This window comes from Eubalaena glacialis, chromosome 4 (assembly GCF_028564815.1).
Source record: "Eubalaena glacialis isolate mEubGla1 chromosome 4, mEubGla1.1.hap2.+ XY, whole genome shotgun sequence".
NCBI lineage: Eukaryota > Metazoa > Chordata > Mammalia > Artiodactyla > Balaenidae > Eubalaena > Eubalaena glacialis.
In genome coordinates, this window is record NC_083719.1 from 57,232,098 (window position 1) to 57,249,812 (window position 17,715).

The following is a 17,715-nucleotide window of genomic DNA, read 5'->3' on the forward strand; positions in this document are numbered from 1 at the left end:
TGTTGGCTTCATAAAATGAGTTGGGGAGTATACCCTATTTTTGTATTCTCTGGAAAAATTTGTGGGGGATTATAGTTTCTTCCTTATGTGTTTTATAGAATTTCCAGTAAATCCATCTGGGCTTGAAACTGTCTTTGTAGGAAGGTTTTAAATCACATATTTAATTTTTTAAATAGTTACAGGACTATTCAGATATTGCAGCTCTTTTGTGAGTTTGGTAAGTTATATTTTAAGGAGTTTTCCTATCTCATGTAAATTTTCAAATTTATTGGCAAAAAGTTATTAATATTCTTCAATGAACTTTTAAAAATGTCTACAGGATCCGTACTGACGTCCCACTTTTTATTCCTGATATTGGTTATTTGTTCCTTCTCCCTTTTTTCATGATCAGTCTCATTTGATGTTTGTTGTTTTTAATAGTTTGTACAAAGAACCAATTATGGATTTTGTTGATCTTCTCTTTTTATATATTCATATTCTGTTTCATTAACTTCTTTATTTCCGTCAACTTTGTGTTCAGTTTTCTGTTCTTTAAATTTTGGGGGATGGATGCTTAACTTAATGATTTTCAACTTTTTTTCTTTTCGGACATATTCATTTAACTCTATAAATTTCTCTCAAGCATAGCTTTTGTTGTACTCCACTAGTTTTGAGAAATAGGATTTTCATTATACTTTGTTTAAATTTTTAAAGTTTCATTGTGTTTTCTTTCTTGCCTCTGTGGGTTATTTAGAAGTGCATTTCTTAATTTCCAAATATGTGTTGATTTTTAAAGGTATATTCTTCCTGTTGATTTCAAGCTTAATTGCATTGTGATTAGAGAACATAACTGTATGATTTCAATGTTTTGAAATTTATTGACATTTGGTTTATGGACCAGGGTAGAGTCACTTTACTAAATATCTCTATGTACCTGAAAATATTTTGCATCTGTTGGGTATTGAGTTCTATATGTATTTATTATGGTTAAGTTTGTGAATTCTGTTGTTCAACTCTAATATATCCTCACTGGTTTTTGTTTTTTAATCCTGCTCATTTTATCAGTTCCTGAAAGAGCTGTTTTGAAAATCTTTCTTATTGATTGTGAATGTTCATCCATGTAGTTCTGCCAATTTTTGCTTTATATATTTGGGGCCATGTTAGTAGATGGATAGAAATTTAGAACTGTGACATCTTCAGGTGAATTGAACTTTTTTTTTCCATTCATTCTGCAGTGTCCTTTTATATCTCTAGCAGTGTTTTTTGCCTTGAATTCTTCTTTGTTGTTATTAAAGTGTCATCTGTTTGCTTTTGGTTAGTGTTTGCATTTTTTTCCTTAGCTGTGTTCTTGTGGTGTAGATATGTTTCTCTCTTGTTTTTAAAACCATTTTCACAATCTTTATTCTTTAATTGGAGCATTTAGTCCTTTACATACAGTATATTTGCAGATATATTTGGGTTCAAATTCGTTGTGTCAGAGGTTGTCAAACTTTTTGTGTAAAGGCTTTGTTTGTGGTCTGGTCTCTGTTGCAACTATTCAGCTCTGTTCTTTTAGTACAAAAGCAGCTGTAACCAACATGTAAATAAATGAGCATGGATGTATTCTAATCTTTATTTATGAAGACAAACAATTGGCTAGATTTGCTGATGGTGCTGCAATTTGCTAACCCCTTTAGTATTTTAGTATTTTTTTTCTATTTATCCTACTTGTTTTATATTTTGTCCTCCTCATTCTTGCCTTTTGGCCTTAAAAATTTTTTTTATTCTATTAATTTTTTTTCTTCTATCACCTTAGCAGTAATAGCCTCATTCTTTTAGTGGTTATCCTAGAGATTATAACATATTCCCTTGATGTATTAATTTCTAATAATAATTGGTACTTTTATCATCTTCCTGAAAATGCAGGAACCTGAGAATACTACCACCTCCTGACTTACATGCTTTATATGCCATTTGTGTGTGTGTGTGTTTAACTTTTTACTCTGGAAATTAAAAGTTTTCTATTTTTAAAACACTTTTTATTGTGGAAATATACACTTATATGCCATTTTTGTTGTGTGTTTCTTTAGCTTTTTATTTGAAAAATTTCAAACTTAGCCAAAAAAAAGAGAAAGTATTACAAACCACTAAGTAATGAACTATAATATAGTTTCAACGGTTTTTAGTATTTTGACAGTCTTGTTTAAAACAGTTCCCTGACATCAAATTATTACATCCATAGATACTTATGTATGTGTTTCTTTTTTTTAAATATGCAGCTTGATCCTATGGACAGGTCTGCAGGCCAGAGAATTTTATCTTTTCTTTTCTTTTTTGGCTGTGTTGGGTCTTCGTTGCTGCACGCGGGCTTTCTCTAGTTGCGGCAAGTGGGGGCTACTCTTCATTGCAGTGCGTGGGCTTCTCTTGTTGAGGAGCACGGGCTCTAGGTGCACGGGCTTCAGTAGTTGTGGCGCACGGGCTTCGTTGCTCCGCGGCATGTAGGATCCTCCCGGACCAGGGATCAAACCAGTGTCCCCTGCATTGGCAGGTGGATTGTTAACCACTGTGCCACCAGGGAAGTCCCTATGTATGTATTTCTAACAGCTAATGACTTAGAAGACAATAATATTACCCATCTAACAAAATTAATGGTAATTAAAAAATATTTTTAATATCTAACCTAGTTGATCTTTTCTTTTTTTGAAATTAATTAATTTTTTTGGCTGCGTTGGGTGTTCGTTGCTCTGCGTGGGCTCTTTCTAGTTGTGGTGAGCAGGGGCTACTCTTTGTTGCGGTGTGCAGGCTTCTCATTGCAGTGGCTTCTCTTGTTGCGGAGCACGTGCTCTAGGTGCACGGGCTCCAGTGGCACGCAGGCTCAGTAGTTGTGGCTTGCGGGCTCTAGAGCGCAGGCTCAGTAGTTGTGGTGCACGGGCTTAGTTGCTCCGCAGCATGTTGAATCTTCCCGGAGCAGGGATCAAACCCATGTCCCCTGCACTGGCAGGCGGATTCTTAACCACTGTGCCATGAGGCAAGTCCCTATATAGTCATTTTTTAGATTTATTAAAATATTTACTTTTTCTCTGATATTTTGTCCTGGATCATTTTTCTTCTCTTTAAAAAACATCTTTTAATATTCCTTAATGTGGATTTTCTGGTGATGAATTCTCAATTTTTGTTAGTCTGATCATATCTTTAATTTATCTTTATTTAAAAAACTTTTTATTATGGGCACTTTAAAACATATATAAAACTTACTCAGAAGTTAAGAACTTAATGTAATGAACTTCCATGTTGTGGTCACTGAGCTTCAACATTGTCAAATCATGGCCAGGCTTGTTCCATCTGTTCCATACCACTACTCTTTTTTTTTTTTTAATCATTTTTTAAAAAATTTATTTATTTTATTTAATTTTGGCTGCGTTGGGTCTTCGTTGCCGCGCACGGGCTTTCTCTAGTTACGGCAAGCGGGGGCTACTCTTCGTTGCGGTGCGTGGGCTTCTCATTGCAGTGGCTTCTCTTGTTGCGGAGCATGGGCTCTAGGTGCGCAGGCTTCAGCAGTTGGCGGCGCGTGGGCTCCGTAGTTGTGGCTTGCAGGCTCTAGAGCACAGGCTCGGTAGTTGTGGCACACGGGCTTAGTTGCTCCGCGGCATGTGGGATCTTCCCGGACCAGGGCTCGAACCCGTGTCCCCTGCACTGGCAGGCGGATTCTTAACCACTGTGCCACCAGGGAAGTCCCATACCACTACTCTTGAATTGTTATAAAGTGGATCTCAGATTCAGAAACATTGCATTTCATCCATTAGCATTCCAGTCGTGTCTGTGAAAAATAAAGGCTGTTTAAAAAACATAACCACAGTATGTTACCTTATCTAAAGATGTAGTATTAATTCCTAATATCACCAAATACCAGTCAGTGCTCACTTTTTCTCGATTGCCATATATACACACGATACACATAATTGATTTCCTCTAATCAAGATCCCAGCAAGAGTTGTACACTATGTTTGATGGATATGATTTTTGAGTCTCTTAATCTGTAGTTCTCCTCACTCCTTCCTTACTTTTTTTTTTTAAGAAACCAAATTATTTGTTCTATAGAGGGTCCCAAATCCTGGAATATGCTAATTGCATATTCATAGTTTTATTTAACATTTTCCTTTACTCCTATATTTCTTATAAATTGTTATTTGAATGTAGCAACTAGATCAAATTCAGTTCAATTTTTTTTTTTTTAATTATTAGCACCTTTAATTATTATTTATTTATTTATTTATTTTGGCTGTGTTGGGTCTTCGTTTCTGTGCGAGGGCTTCCTCTAGTTGCGGCAAGCGGGGGCCACTCTTCATCGCGGTGCGCGGGCCTCTCACTATCGCAGCCTCTCTTGTTGAGGAGCACAGGCTCCAGACGCGCAGGCTCAGTAGTTGTGGCGCACGGGCCCAGTTGCTTCGCGGCATGTGGGATCTTCCCAGACCATGGCTCAAACCCGTGTTCCCTGCATTGGCAGGCAGATTCTCAACCACTGCGCCACCAGGGAAGCCCTCAGTTCAATATTTTGACAAGAATACTTCATCGGCGGTGGTGTGTACTTCCATCAGAGGCGTATAATATCTGGTTATATCTCTTTTGTGATGTTAGTAGCCATTGATGCTCATCACCTAGATCTGTTATTTTATTAGGGGTTTACTTTCATTTATATTTTTGCTGGGTATGGAATTCTAGTTGGTAGGTTTTTTTTAAAGTCATTTTTTTGGAGCAGTTTTAGGTTTACAACAAAATTGAGAGGAAGGTACAGAGATTTTCCATATGTCCCCTGCCCCCAGACACGCATAGCCTCCCCCATTATCAATATTACTCACCAGAATGGTACCTTTTTTTTTTTTAACCAAGGATGAACCTGCATTGATATATCCTCATCACCCAAAATCCATCGTTTACCTTGGGGTTCACTCTTGGTGTTATACATTCTATGGGTTGGTCAAATGTATGATGACATATATCCATCATTATAATATTTTGCAGAGTATTTTCACTGCCCTAGAATCGTCTGTGCTCTGTTTTAATGTCTCCATAGTTTTGCCTTTTCCAGAATGTCATATGTAGTTGACCCTTAAATAGCACAGGGGTTAGGGGTGCCAACCCTCTGTGCAGTCGAGTATCTGTATATAACTTTACAGTGGGCACTTCATATCCGCAGTTCTGTATCCGTGGATTCAACCAACTGTGGACCATTTAGTACTATAGTATGTATTTGTTGAAAAAAAATCTGTGTATAAGTGGACCCGCACAGTTCAAACCCATGTTGTTCAAAGGTCAGCCGTAGTTGGAATCATACAGTATGTAATAGCATTTTCAGGTTGGCTTCTTTCACTTAGTAATATGCTGAATAATATTCTGTTGTCTGGATATGAATTATTTATCCATCATCTATCCATTCATCTACTGAAGGACATCTTGGTTGCTTTTGAGTTTTGGCAGTTATGAATAAAGCTGCTATAAACATACGTGTGCGTGTTTTTGTGTGAACATAAGTTTTCAACTCCTCTGAGTATATAGGAAAGAACACAATTCCTAGATTGTAGGGTATGAATAAGTTTAGTTTTGTAAGAAACTGCCAAACTGTCTTCCAAAGTGGCTGTATCACTTTGCATTCTCACCAGCAATGAATGAGAATTTCTGGTGCTCCACATCCTTGCTGGTATTTGGTGTTGTCAGTGTTCCAGACTTTGGCCATTCTAATAGGTATGTAGTGGTATCTTGTTTTAATTTACATCCCTGATGACATATGATGTGGAGCATCTTTTCATATGCTTATCTGTCATCTGTATATCGTCTTTGGTGAGTTGTCAAAGGTTTTGGCCCATTTTTTAATCAGGTTCTTTGTTTTCTTATTGTTGAGTTTTAAGAGGTCTGTGTATATTTGGGATAACATTTCTTTTTCTCATTTGTCTTTTGCAAATAATTTCTCCCAGTCTGTGGCTTGTCCTCTTATTTTCTTGACATCATCTTTCACAGAGCAGAAGTTTTTAATTTTAATGAAGTCCAGCTTATCAATGATTTCTTTCATAGATCATGTCTATAGTGTTCTATCTAAAAAGACATCACCATACCCAAGGTCATCTAAGTTTTCTCCTATGTTATTTTCTAGGAGTTTTATAGTTTTGCATTTTACTAGATTAAAAAAAAATTCTTTGAAGACCATTGCATTATCTACTGTTGAGACGTTAGCTGTCAGGCTAATTATTGTTCCTTTGAAGGTAACGTTTGGTGGTGGGAAAGGTTTAGCTGCTTTTAAGATTTTCCTTTTGTCTTTGACTTTCAGCAGTTTTACTATGATGTGACTAGATGAACATACCTTTTTATTTATCCTCTTAGGGTTTGTTGGGCTACTTGAACCTGTGGTTTGATATCTGTGGTCAGTTTTGGAAAATTCTCTGTCATTATCTCTGCAAATATATATTTCTTCTGACCCATTCTTACTTTCTTTACACATTATGTTAGACCTTTTTGCTCTGTCCTTTGTCTTTTATTTCTCTTCTCTGTTTTCCATTCTTTTGTTTCACTGAACTTTTTTTCTTTTTTTAATTAATTTTTATTGGAGTATAGTTGATTTACCATGTTATGTTAGTTTATGTTTCACTGAGCTTTAATCCAGAATAGATCTTCTCACCTCTCTCTAGTTTACGTCTCACTGCAGTGTATTGAATCTACAGTTAAACTGCATCCATTGAGATACTAATTTTGGTTATTGTATTTTTCAGATATAGAATTTATATTTTTTTCAAATTTGCTGTGCTTTCCCCTACTTTTGAAAAATGATTTCTAGCTCTCTAGTGAAATTCTTGATTTAATTGACTGGCTCCTTGAACATAATGCATAAACTCATAAAGTCTAAGCTTTATAATCTTAGCGTGTGGAACATTGTTAAATTTGCTTCTGCTGGTGGTTCATCATTTCCTTATGTACCTGGTGGTTGTATGAATGTATATAAGACAACCATGCAGGATCCAATATCAGTTTGAAAAGGTAATATTTGCAGTCCCTTTGAGAGCTTGCCTACTTACAGTTCATCCTTAACTCCTTATATCCTTACTCTTTGAGTCTCAGTTTAAAGGGTATGGGATTTTCCATGCTTCCCACCTTTGGCAAGTCTGAAGCTAGTTTTGTCTCCCTTACCTTGTGAGGCTTTGCTCCGCCTCTCAGGATCAGCTGCTGCTTGTAGATGCCCCAAGGGAAAAGCTGCCCTACCTCTCTGTCTCTCTTCTCTGGATAGCCTTCTCTTGGGTCTTGGCCTGCTGATTCTTAACTGCCTCTTTAGTTCTCTGATGCCTTTTAGGCACACCCCCCACCTCTCCAGCTTTTTCTCGTTTTCTCATTGGAAGGTTTTTGGATCAATTTACTAGTACTGGAAATGAGCCATTTTTTCCTTGCTGTTAAACTTATTCATTGAGATACTATTTCTGTATTAACTTTCTAAAAAGTATCAAAGTACTAGCCTTGTAATATAGTATATTAAAAAGACACACAAAAGTTTAAAGGAGCAGAAAAATATCACAGTGCCATCAGTGAGAGGCAGTTACTGTTAATAGTTGCTTTTTGTTAAAGAGCTAGCTTTTGTGGGGTTGGGGAAGAGTCTGGAGATAAGCTTAGTTTGGATATTCTGAGCTTGAGATGATTAAGATGTCTAGCTCGACTTATGCTTGAGGCATTTAGATATTAAACAGATGATTTGCTTCAAGAGCAGGGTGGAGATCTGGATTTGTTGATCTCAGAATGTTAGTTGAAGCTATCAAAGTAACTGGAAGGCAGTGGTGGTTGTAGACTGTTTCTTTGTTAAGGGTAGCACAGATTGAGAAGGGACAGGGTCATTATGGGAGAGGTAAGATAGAACTTAATTTTTGTAGTGTTATGAAGGCCAAGACAACGTCATATTTTTCATTTGTAAGTTATGTGCCTATAGGAAAATTTTTTTCTATTCTATATTTAATGGTTTAATTTTTTTAGCCTAAAATTCTGTATGCTGAATAGCAGTTATATAAAACACAGTATCCTAGTGTGAAATACTTGTTAGTGTTTTAGATCTAATCGCAGACTAGATTAAGTACTGAAGTTCAGGATCTCAGACTTGCTAATAATTCATACTTAGTTTTGTGCAAATGACTGTCCTCAATCTCTTGTTCCATTAAATGTGCATAATAATGAATTCACAATGTTAAAGAATAATAAAACTATATTAAATACACCAAGGAAATATTAAACACAAATGACTTTCATACTGAACCAGTTTGTATATAGAGAGAATGCAAGAAACAGTACTTTTGTACTTCCTGTTCCGATAACCACTGATACTAAAGAAGAGGAGTGACTTCACTAAAGTTTTTTTGGTGGTATATCAATACATTATTTTAGTTCTATACCAGACTAGTTCTTTAAGTAGATGTGCACAAAGGCCATTTAAAGATAAGCCAGAAATTCATGACCACATACCTACTTATTTTTAACATATACTTTGAGTTATCTTTTTGTTTCTACAGTTGTGACTGTATTTTAATAATTTTGCTATGTGTTTGGTCATTAAACAAGAGCTATTATAATATGGAAATTTGATTTAACAGAGCTACAATAGAAGAGGCGTACTCCAGGTCAATGACAAAACTAGCAAAATCTGCAAGCAATTATTCACAACTTGGGTGAGTTAATTTCTTTGAAGAACTCTTTCAATGTTGATTTAGGCAAAGTTTATGAGAATAGTAGGTTCCCATTAAGGATAAAATAGTTCATAAATATAATAATATATAATGTGTTTATTCAAAATGCATCTATATCTGAATATATTCTCGACTTGATAGAAAGTATAATTGAATTTGCTGAATCAATTAACACAAAGTAAATGAAACTTACTTTTTTCCCTTTATTAAACCACACAATACAACTTCATTCTTCCTTCTTTTTTCCATATCTCTCCTCACTTTTCTGGCAGCCTTCTGTTTCTAACTCCTCCATGTAGACGCGCCTCTTCTAAAACATAGTTTCTTCTTTATTGACCACAGTAGAAGGGCCAGAAAGTAACTGGAATAACAGAAGCTAGCTTTAACCAATTGACCATGGTTTTGGTTTTTTTTTTAACAAATAATTTATTTTTCTTTCATATACTCATTCTTTTAGGTTTCCAGTATGATTGATATTTTAGAAATATTTATTTATTATTTTAAAAAACTTTTTATTGGAGTAGAGTTGATTTACAATGTTGTATTAGTTTCAGGTGTACAGCACAGTGAGTCAGTTATACATATACAAATATCCACTCTTTTTTTTAGATTCTTTTCCCAAGTAGGCCATTACAGAGTATTGAGTAAAGTTCCCTGTGCTATACAATAGGTTCTTATTAGTTATCTATTTTAGATATACTAGTATGTATACGTCAATCCCAATCTCCCAGTTCTCCCCCTCTCACCCCATCCCCTGGTAACCATAAGTTTGTTTTCTACATCTGTGACTCTACTTCTGTTTTTGTTTTTGTTTTTTTTAAGATTCTTTTCCCATGTAGGCCATTACAAAGTAGTGAGTAGAGTTCCCTGTGCTATTCAGCAGGCTATTGTTAGTTATCTGTTTTATATATAGTAGAGTGTATATGTCAGTCCCAATCTCCCAATTTATCCCTCCTCCCCCCCATCCCTTGGGAACCGTAAGTTTGTTTTCTACGTCCATGACTCCATTTCTGTTTTGTAAATAAGTTCATTTGTACCCCCCCCTTTTTTTTAGATTCCACATATAAGCAATATCATATGATATTTGTCTTTCTGTGTCTGACTTACTTCACTTAGTATGAGGCCATGGTTTTAATATAGGAAATTCTTATTTTTAGTTACCAGGTGGGAGGTAGAAAAAAACATGTGTTTTCTAATAAAGTTACTGAAAACATTTCTGTCTTTGGAATATGTGCCTTTCATGAATAATAGGTGATATTTTATTTTTTGTGTTAGTGTTGTTACTTAAGATTATAAAGATTTTAAATATTAATGTTTTTGTTTACTGATGCATATTTAGGCAAGAATTGAATTTTATCTTTCTGTATTTAGTTGCATTTAAACATATTTTGGATTGGTCAGTTTCCTTTCTTAGTGCTCATTGTACATTAACTTGTATTACCTGACCAGAAAAAAGTTGTGTATGTCAAACTGTAAAAAATGGAATGATACTTGAAATTCCTTAAAGAAACCTGTATTTAAAGAAATCTTATGTTGAACCTCCTTTCAGTGTAAATAATCCTTGGGTAAAGTAAAGGGACACTCTCATCTTACCTGTTTTGTAAAGTCTAGACTATCATGTGTCAGGTTTACCTGAAGTGATGTACATGTATTTTGGTGCTGTAGTGAGTGGATACTTTTCAGGTGTCCTTTTTTCTCTCAGAATTTTCCATCTAACTACTTGCCGCATTTAGTGCTGATTAGATTTAAAAGTGTGAGGTAAGATCTAATCAGAACAGTCCTATTTAAGTATTTTAATTATTCTCTTTGAACTTTTTGTTATTGCTTAAAGTGATTGTTGTCAGTTAGCTTTCCTACTGGGTAGGAAATGCAGTAATTGGCACAGAGTACATATTAGGATAAGTAATTTCTTTCTCTACCATCTTGCATTAGTGATCATTGTTGCTATTTGTTTTTGTTTTATCATAGACCAAAGCAAGCGCTGTTGAAAATCTCTGAGGAAGTACCTGAGGAAAGCATAGGATAAAATTATTCTTATATCATTCCCTACTGACCAAATTAGTTTAAACTAACCTTTGGCATCCTAAGTATTATTCAAAACATTATAATGTAGTAACTCTTGGAAGTACTTGAACCTGTTGAAAATATTAAATTCTCAATGTTGAGAGGAAGTGGTAGGAAAGTATGTCATACGTTCTATACCAAGTGTAGTAGAAAGGGGACTCTGTTAGTGTTTGTTGAAGTACATGGGTAAAATATGAAACAAAGTTTCAGATAAAAGTTTTAAAATAATTCTTAAATAAATTTTAACGATGAAGGCACTTAAAAAATCATGTGCAAATTTGACTTTTGCATGTTTAAATACAGAGGAGCTTTTATTTTTTTAATTTTATTTATTTGTTTTTTTTTGGCCGCACCGCAGGCACGCGGGATCTTAGTTCCCCGACCAGGGATCAAACCTGTGACCCTGCATTGGAAGCATGGAGTCCTAACCACTGGACTGCCAGGGAATTCGCAGGAGCTTTTATTTTTGATGAAGCATTTTAAATGGAGCACTGAAGAGTCTAAAATTTAGATTTGATAATAAGTTAGTTTTAAACAGTAGACAGTGATTAGAAAGGCTTCTGATACAAATCTAAATAACCAAATCAACTCAGAAAATGACACATTATAATTAAGGGAGGGTCATGGCCAGACCTGTGATATGAGTTAACTCATTTCTCTGTATCTGAGGTATAAAAATATTTTAAGTAATTAACCAAGGATTAAAAAAAAAGTCAAGGTCAGGCTGTCAGTCGTTTCATTTGTGATTTAATTTAATCTCATCTTTTGACTAATTAAAATTACTGAATATAACATTATTTCCATTGGTTCTGTTTTGGAGCCTTAGACTTTTTTTTCCTTTTAGTAAATTATTCCCATGTTTTCTTTGCTTTAGAACATATGCACCAGTGTGGGATGTGTTCAAAACATCTACAGAGAAATTAGCAAATTGTCACTTGGATCTTGTTAGAAAATTACAAGAATTAATAAAAGAAGTTCAGAAGTATGGAGAAGAACAAGTAAAATCGCATAAAAAGGTATCAGTTTTCCTTGTTAAAGGATTGATTGGTCAGATATTGAATGCTTTGTAGTTCTGTCATTTTGATGAATCATTTCATACCAAACAGACTAAAGAAGAAGTTGCAGGAACTCTGGAAGCTGTTCAAACCATTCAGAGCATAACTCAGTCCCTCCAGAAATCCAAGGAAAATTACAATGCCAAATGTGTAGAACAGGAACGTTTGAAAAAGGAAGGAGCTACACAAAGAGAAATAGAAAAGGTAATCGTAATAAAAATAATACCTCTGTGGTTTCAAAGCATTTTCAAATACAAGACTGCATTTAATCTTTAAACATTCAAGAATGATCTCATATTAAAGATGAAGTCACTGTGCCTCTGAGTGTTAGTGATTTACCTAAGTGAAACAGAAGTAGGTTTACAAAATATGTTGTATATGGTAGATAGATTAGCAAATACATAAAAAGGAATGATTTCTTTACATCGGTGACACATGTGCAGGATATTTTTTATAAGATAATTGATGAGATGCTGCTTGGTGTAAGATTTAATAATGAGGTAAAAATTTTTTTGAAGCAAGACTTTGGTAGATTTAGCAAGGCAATAGTTACTTGAGATAAACTTTAAATATATGTTGTGGGTGATTTATTGCTGACTTTGAGCCCATGTATGTAGTATTGTGGTAAACCACAACCCTTTCCCCCACTCTCATTTTGATTGAAAGTAGATTTTTTTCCCCTTTCAAAACAGTTTAACCATCCACTTGTTTGATGTGGTATATATCATTTAGGAATCAGCCATAGGGAGTGATAATTTTGAAAGTTTGTAGAATATTTGAAATAGCCAGTAAAAAAAAAACAACTGTAATTATGTTGCAATTATAATAATTATAAAAGTGTATATACATGGGCAAAAACTAGAAGAGCATCTGGAAAAATCAAAACAGTCGATGGAATTTGGGGTAATATGTTTCCTTTAGTGTTTTGTGCAATAAATAAAAATTGGGAGGGGGTAAAAAATGAGGCACAGTAAGTTCATGATTTTAAAATGCTCTTCATTCCAGGTATAGCAGTTAAGAATAAAATATAAAAAGGGAAAATAAAGCAAAATAACATGCTCCAAAAAGAAGAATATTATCTTCATAATGAACCAGAAATGGAACAGAAACTCAAAAGGGCATGTAGAGATTGATTATGCAGGGTTGTTGGACCCAAAGTCCTAAGTTAGGCAGTGGAATTTAGCTCTTGTGTGGTAAAGGGGACTAAATATTCCCCACTTGAGATGAAGCCCAAGGAACCCCACTCACTTGGTGATACTATAAGTAGTGAAAAAAGACTGTTGAGCTGCTGAAGGGCTAAAGCATTATTGGAAGTTGGGGCTTAAGGATGCAGTTCTGACTGGCAGTCAGGCCAAGTAACCAGTTCATGACTGTTTCTATCATATCCCCTATATTCTTCCAGGGAATTAATTAAAAGCTACCTTTATAGACTGATACTAAACTGGAGCCTTGGAGGGCTGGCAGGAGATAACCTGAAACTGCTAAATGGGGATGGGTGAGCATAAATGATAGAATATAACACAATTCTAGGAGGTGATGTTTACCTTGTATTCTATAGAGTTTTCCAGCATCACTGATGGAGGGAGAGAGAGAAGAGAGAGGGGAAAAAACAAGACCCTTCCCACCTGAAATGAGCAAAAGCACATCTTAAGAAATCTAATATAGCTAATATAGCTTTCCCTGCTATACAACAGTAGAGTGTTCCTGTGAAACCTTTCATAAGCCAAAATGGCGTAAGCAGAGAAGCAAGTACCTTAGAACACATCTTGCTAATGGATGCACAAGATAAATTGAGATAAAGCACAGATGCTTACAGACACAGTTCAAAGCTTTGGAGACCGATGCTGAGTGTAGATCCTGGGAAGGAGCTTGGCGGTGCCACTCTCACCGCTTCTCAGGGTGTGCGCTGCCTCTGTAACGGCTCCTGCAAAACAAACGCCGAATGCTATTTTTCTTTTTACCTGTTTTTGTAAAAGTGAAAATCCTCCTTGGATGTTTTTCAGTTCGTGAAAACAGGAACTAATATAATTCTTTTGTAAAAGCAAAGTAAACAAACTTGTAAGACAAACTTTTGAAAAGCAGGGGACACCTCTGCTAAGACAGATGGCAATAAATTTAACAATTAGAATAAGAATTCACTCCAAATAAAATTTAGGTTTATAAAATAGATGATCAGAAACGTTCGTGTATGTTGAGGATGTTCAGATATGCAAATGAATATAAATGTATATTAAAGAAATTGAGAGAGATAATGAAATAAGATCTAGTAGATGGGAAAACAGCTAACTAGAAAACTTGGCGATGAAATATATGGTTATTGAAATTTTAAAAAAAGCAACAGAGAAGACAAACTTTAGAGCTGATATAGTGAAAGATTGAATTTGGGCACTCACCCATAACATAGTACAGAGAATAAAGGTTACCAACATTCATCTGATGTGGATTTCAGAAGAAAAAAAAATGGAGAGGATGGTAGACAGGTAATATTTGAAGAGTTAACAGATCAGAATATTTCAGAATTAAAAAAACTCAGGATTTCTTAGATCAAAAGTACATTCTTGGTATTAAGCAGGTTAAATAAAGATAAATTCAGAACGAGCCACCAGAGAAGAAGAGAATATTAAAAGCTACCGGGTATATCTTTTTCCTAACATCTCTGAAATCAGAATGCATCATCAAATGATAGTATCATATAATCATTGTTGGCACGGTGGCATTTGTGGTGTAGTTTCACTGCCTCTGTGAACTTGGTTGTTATATACCTGGTGGCATGATTGGACAACTGCAACACTTTGATGTTTCAATTAACAGACCACTTTAAGAGCATTGAGGAAGGATTAGTTCTGATTGTTGTCTGAAAACCTTTTGTTGAGACCTGGTAAGATCAAGAAAATGTGAGCACCAATGTTTGGAAGAAAATCTGGAGATGATAGTGGAGCACTTTTAAGAAATGCTCTGTCAGTAATGCTTTTGGTGACATTGAAGATAATACTATGTGGGGGAAAAAACAGACCTCAACAGTCCCTGAATTGGAAGTAACTGAGAAGGGTCAGAATCTGACTGTGAAAAAAGATTCAGGAGTATCTCGAAAGTTCATTTTGCTTTCTTTTTAATTCTGTATCACACAAGAATAAAAATCTACTTCTAAGTAAGTCTAGAAGAGCTCTTTTAATAAGTCTAAAATAAAAATTTTAAGTGATAAGAAAGCATTATTTCATGGTTTGACAGTATTTTCTGTTTCAGTGGTACACAAGATAATGGTGTGTGTTACAATTAATGGTATATTAGAATTAGTAGTAGTCAAGCATGAACATTAAGCATTAACTACTGAGAGAATAGAAGTATAGTCTAAATCTTCTAAATCAGCCAAAAGAAAAGAAGAGGAAGGGGTGCTTTTTTCTAATTGTTCTGCTCAGAGGTGATATCTTTGCTTGTGATATTAGATGTGTTAATGGGTCTCTGATTTATATATATTCAAATCCAAGCCTAAGTAAATAATTTATTTTGGCCTGTAATAAATAAACTCTTTATTAACATGAATGTAGGTTTTTTAAAAACATAGATCTTTGAACTGTTTTTCCTTTGGTGAACTTGAAAACATAAATACTTATTGGCTATTATGACATAGTACGCTTCTCATCTTCATTCACAAACCCTTATTTTTATAAAGCACCATTTGGAAGTTACTCATATATGTGGACTATGACAAAGTACTTATTTTATGTGTATGTATTTGATTCATAGGAGTTTACTATAAAAATTATAGACACTTAAACAGAAATATTTCTGGTAGTACATCAGAAAACTTACAATGCTAAGGAAATGAATAAAATGTAGGATTTATTTCGTCATCAGTAGGTAATCTATTAAGGCCAATCTTTTGTTTATGAGAAGAAATGTAGCTATTGCTTTTAAAGCATAAGTTGCTATGCTCCAACTTCCCTTTTAATAATCACTTTACAGAAGTGGTCAAGTTTGTTACTACTGGGGCATTTAGTTTCTATGAGTCTACCCTAAGAATTTACAGTTTTACTAAGCAAAGATAGTATTTAGAAAGTCATTTTGACTTAACTGAGTGTTGCTGTATAGTCATTTCCTATGAGAGATGTTTCAAAAAATATATATATTCCCAATATGATTACATTCTTCTTAAAAATTTATTTATTTATTTATTTAATTTTGGCTGCGTTGGGTCTTTGTTGCTGTGCGCGGGCTTTCTCTGTTTGCAGCGAGCGGGGTCTACTCTTCGTTGCGGTACGCGGGCTTCTCATTGCAGTGGCTTCTCTTGTTGCGGAGCATGGGCTCTAGGCTCGTGGGCTTCAGTAGTTGCAGCACGCAGACTCAGTAGTTGTGGCTCGTGGGATCTAGAGCGCAGGCTCAGTAGTTGTGGCGCACGGGCTTAGTTGCTCCGCGGCATGTGGGATCTTCCTGGACCAGGGCTCGAACCCTTGTTTCCTGCATTGGCAGGCAGATTCTTAACCACTGCGCCACCAGGGAAGTCCAGAATACGATTACATTCTAAAGTGGCCTCTATATTCTTTTATAGGATGCCCCTAGTTTTCTTTAAATTTTTTTTTGTCATTACTTAAAATACCTTGTGAATCAATAAACTCTTTAAAAAAAAATTTATTCATTACTAAGTACTACTTTTGCCAGTTTTCTAAGATGCCTCTTTAAGTTGGTATGTAATTTCCTTATTCTGACATATGATGTTTACCTTTGAAGAGTGAAAGCTGATGTAAAAAATATATTAGAACTTATAAAGAGTATCTCTTTCTTTTTTTTTTTTTTTTTTTTAAACATCTTTATTGAAGTATAATTGCTTTACAATGGTGTGCTAGCTTCTGCTTTACAACAAGGTGAATCAGTTACACATATACATATGTTGCCATATCTCTTCCCTCTTGCATCTCCCTCCCTCCCACCCTCCCTATCACACCCCTCTAGGTGGTCACAAAGCACCGAGCTGATCTCCCTGTGCTATGCGGCTGCTTCCCACTAGTTATCTATTTTACATTTGGTAGTGTATATATGTCCATGACACTCTCTCACCCTGTCACATCTCACCCCTCCCCCTCCCCATATCCTCAAGTCCATTCTCTAGTAGGTCTGTGTCTTTATTCCCATCTTGCCACTAGGTTCTTCATGACCTCTTTTTTTTTTTTTTTCCCTTAGATTCCATATATATGTGTTAGCATACTGTATTTGTTTTTCTCTTTCTGACTTACTTCACTCTGTATGACAGACTCTAACTCCATCCACCTCATTACAAACACCTCCATTTCATTTCTTTTTATGGCTGAGTAATATTCCATTGTATATATGTGCCACATCTTCTTTATCCATTCATCCGATGATGGACACCTAGGTTGCTTCCATGTCCTGGCTATTGTAAACAGAGCTGCAATGAATATTTTGGTACATGACTCTTTCTGAATTATGGTTTTCTCAGGGTATATGCCCAGTAGTGGGATTGCTGGGTCATATGGTAGTTCTATTTTTAGTTTTTTAAGGAACCTCCATACTGTTCTCCATAGTGGCTGTATCAATTTACATTCCCACCAACAGTGCAAGAGTGTTCCCTTTTCTCCACACCCTCTCCAGCATTTATTGTTTCTAGATTTTTGGATGATGGCCATTCTGACCGGTGTGAGATGATACCTCATTGTAGTTTTGATTTGCATTTCTCTAATGATTAATGATGTTGAGCATTCTTTCATGTGTCTGTTGGCAATCTGTATCTCTTCTTTGGAGAAATGTCTATTTAGGTCTTCTGCCCATTTTTGGATTGGGTTGTTTGTTTTTTTGTTATTGAGCTGCATGAGCTGCTTGTAAATCTTGGAGATTAATCCTTTGTCCGTTGCTTCATTTGCAAATATTTTCTCCCATTCTGAGGGTTGTCTTTTGGTCTTGTTTATGGTTTCCTTTGCTGT

General features: G+C 35.3%; 1 protein-coding gene across 1 annotated transcript in view; it reads left to right on the forward strand.

Moving 5' to 3' along the window:
- The window catches only part of FCHO2 (FCH and mu domain containing endocytic adaptor 2), a 151,072-nt gene that overhangs the window by 40,043 nt on the left and 93,314 nt on the right, over positions 1-17,715 (forward strand). The window contains 3 exon segments of the mRNA XM_061188950.1: positions 8,571-8,645; positions 11,602-11,743; positions 11,834-11,986. Coding sequence (XP_061044933.1) covers positions 8,571-8,645; positions 11,602-11,743; positions 11,834-11,986 — 370 coding nt within the window.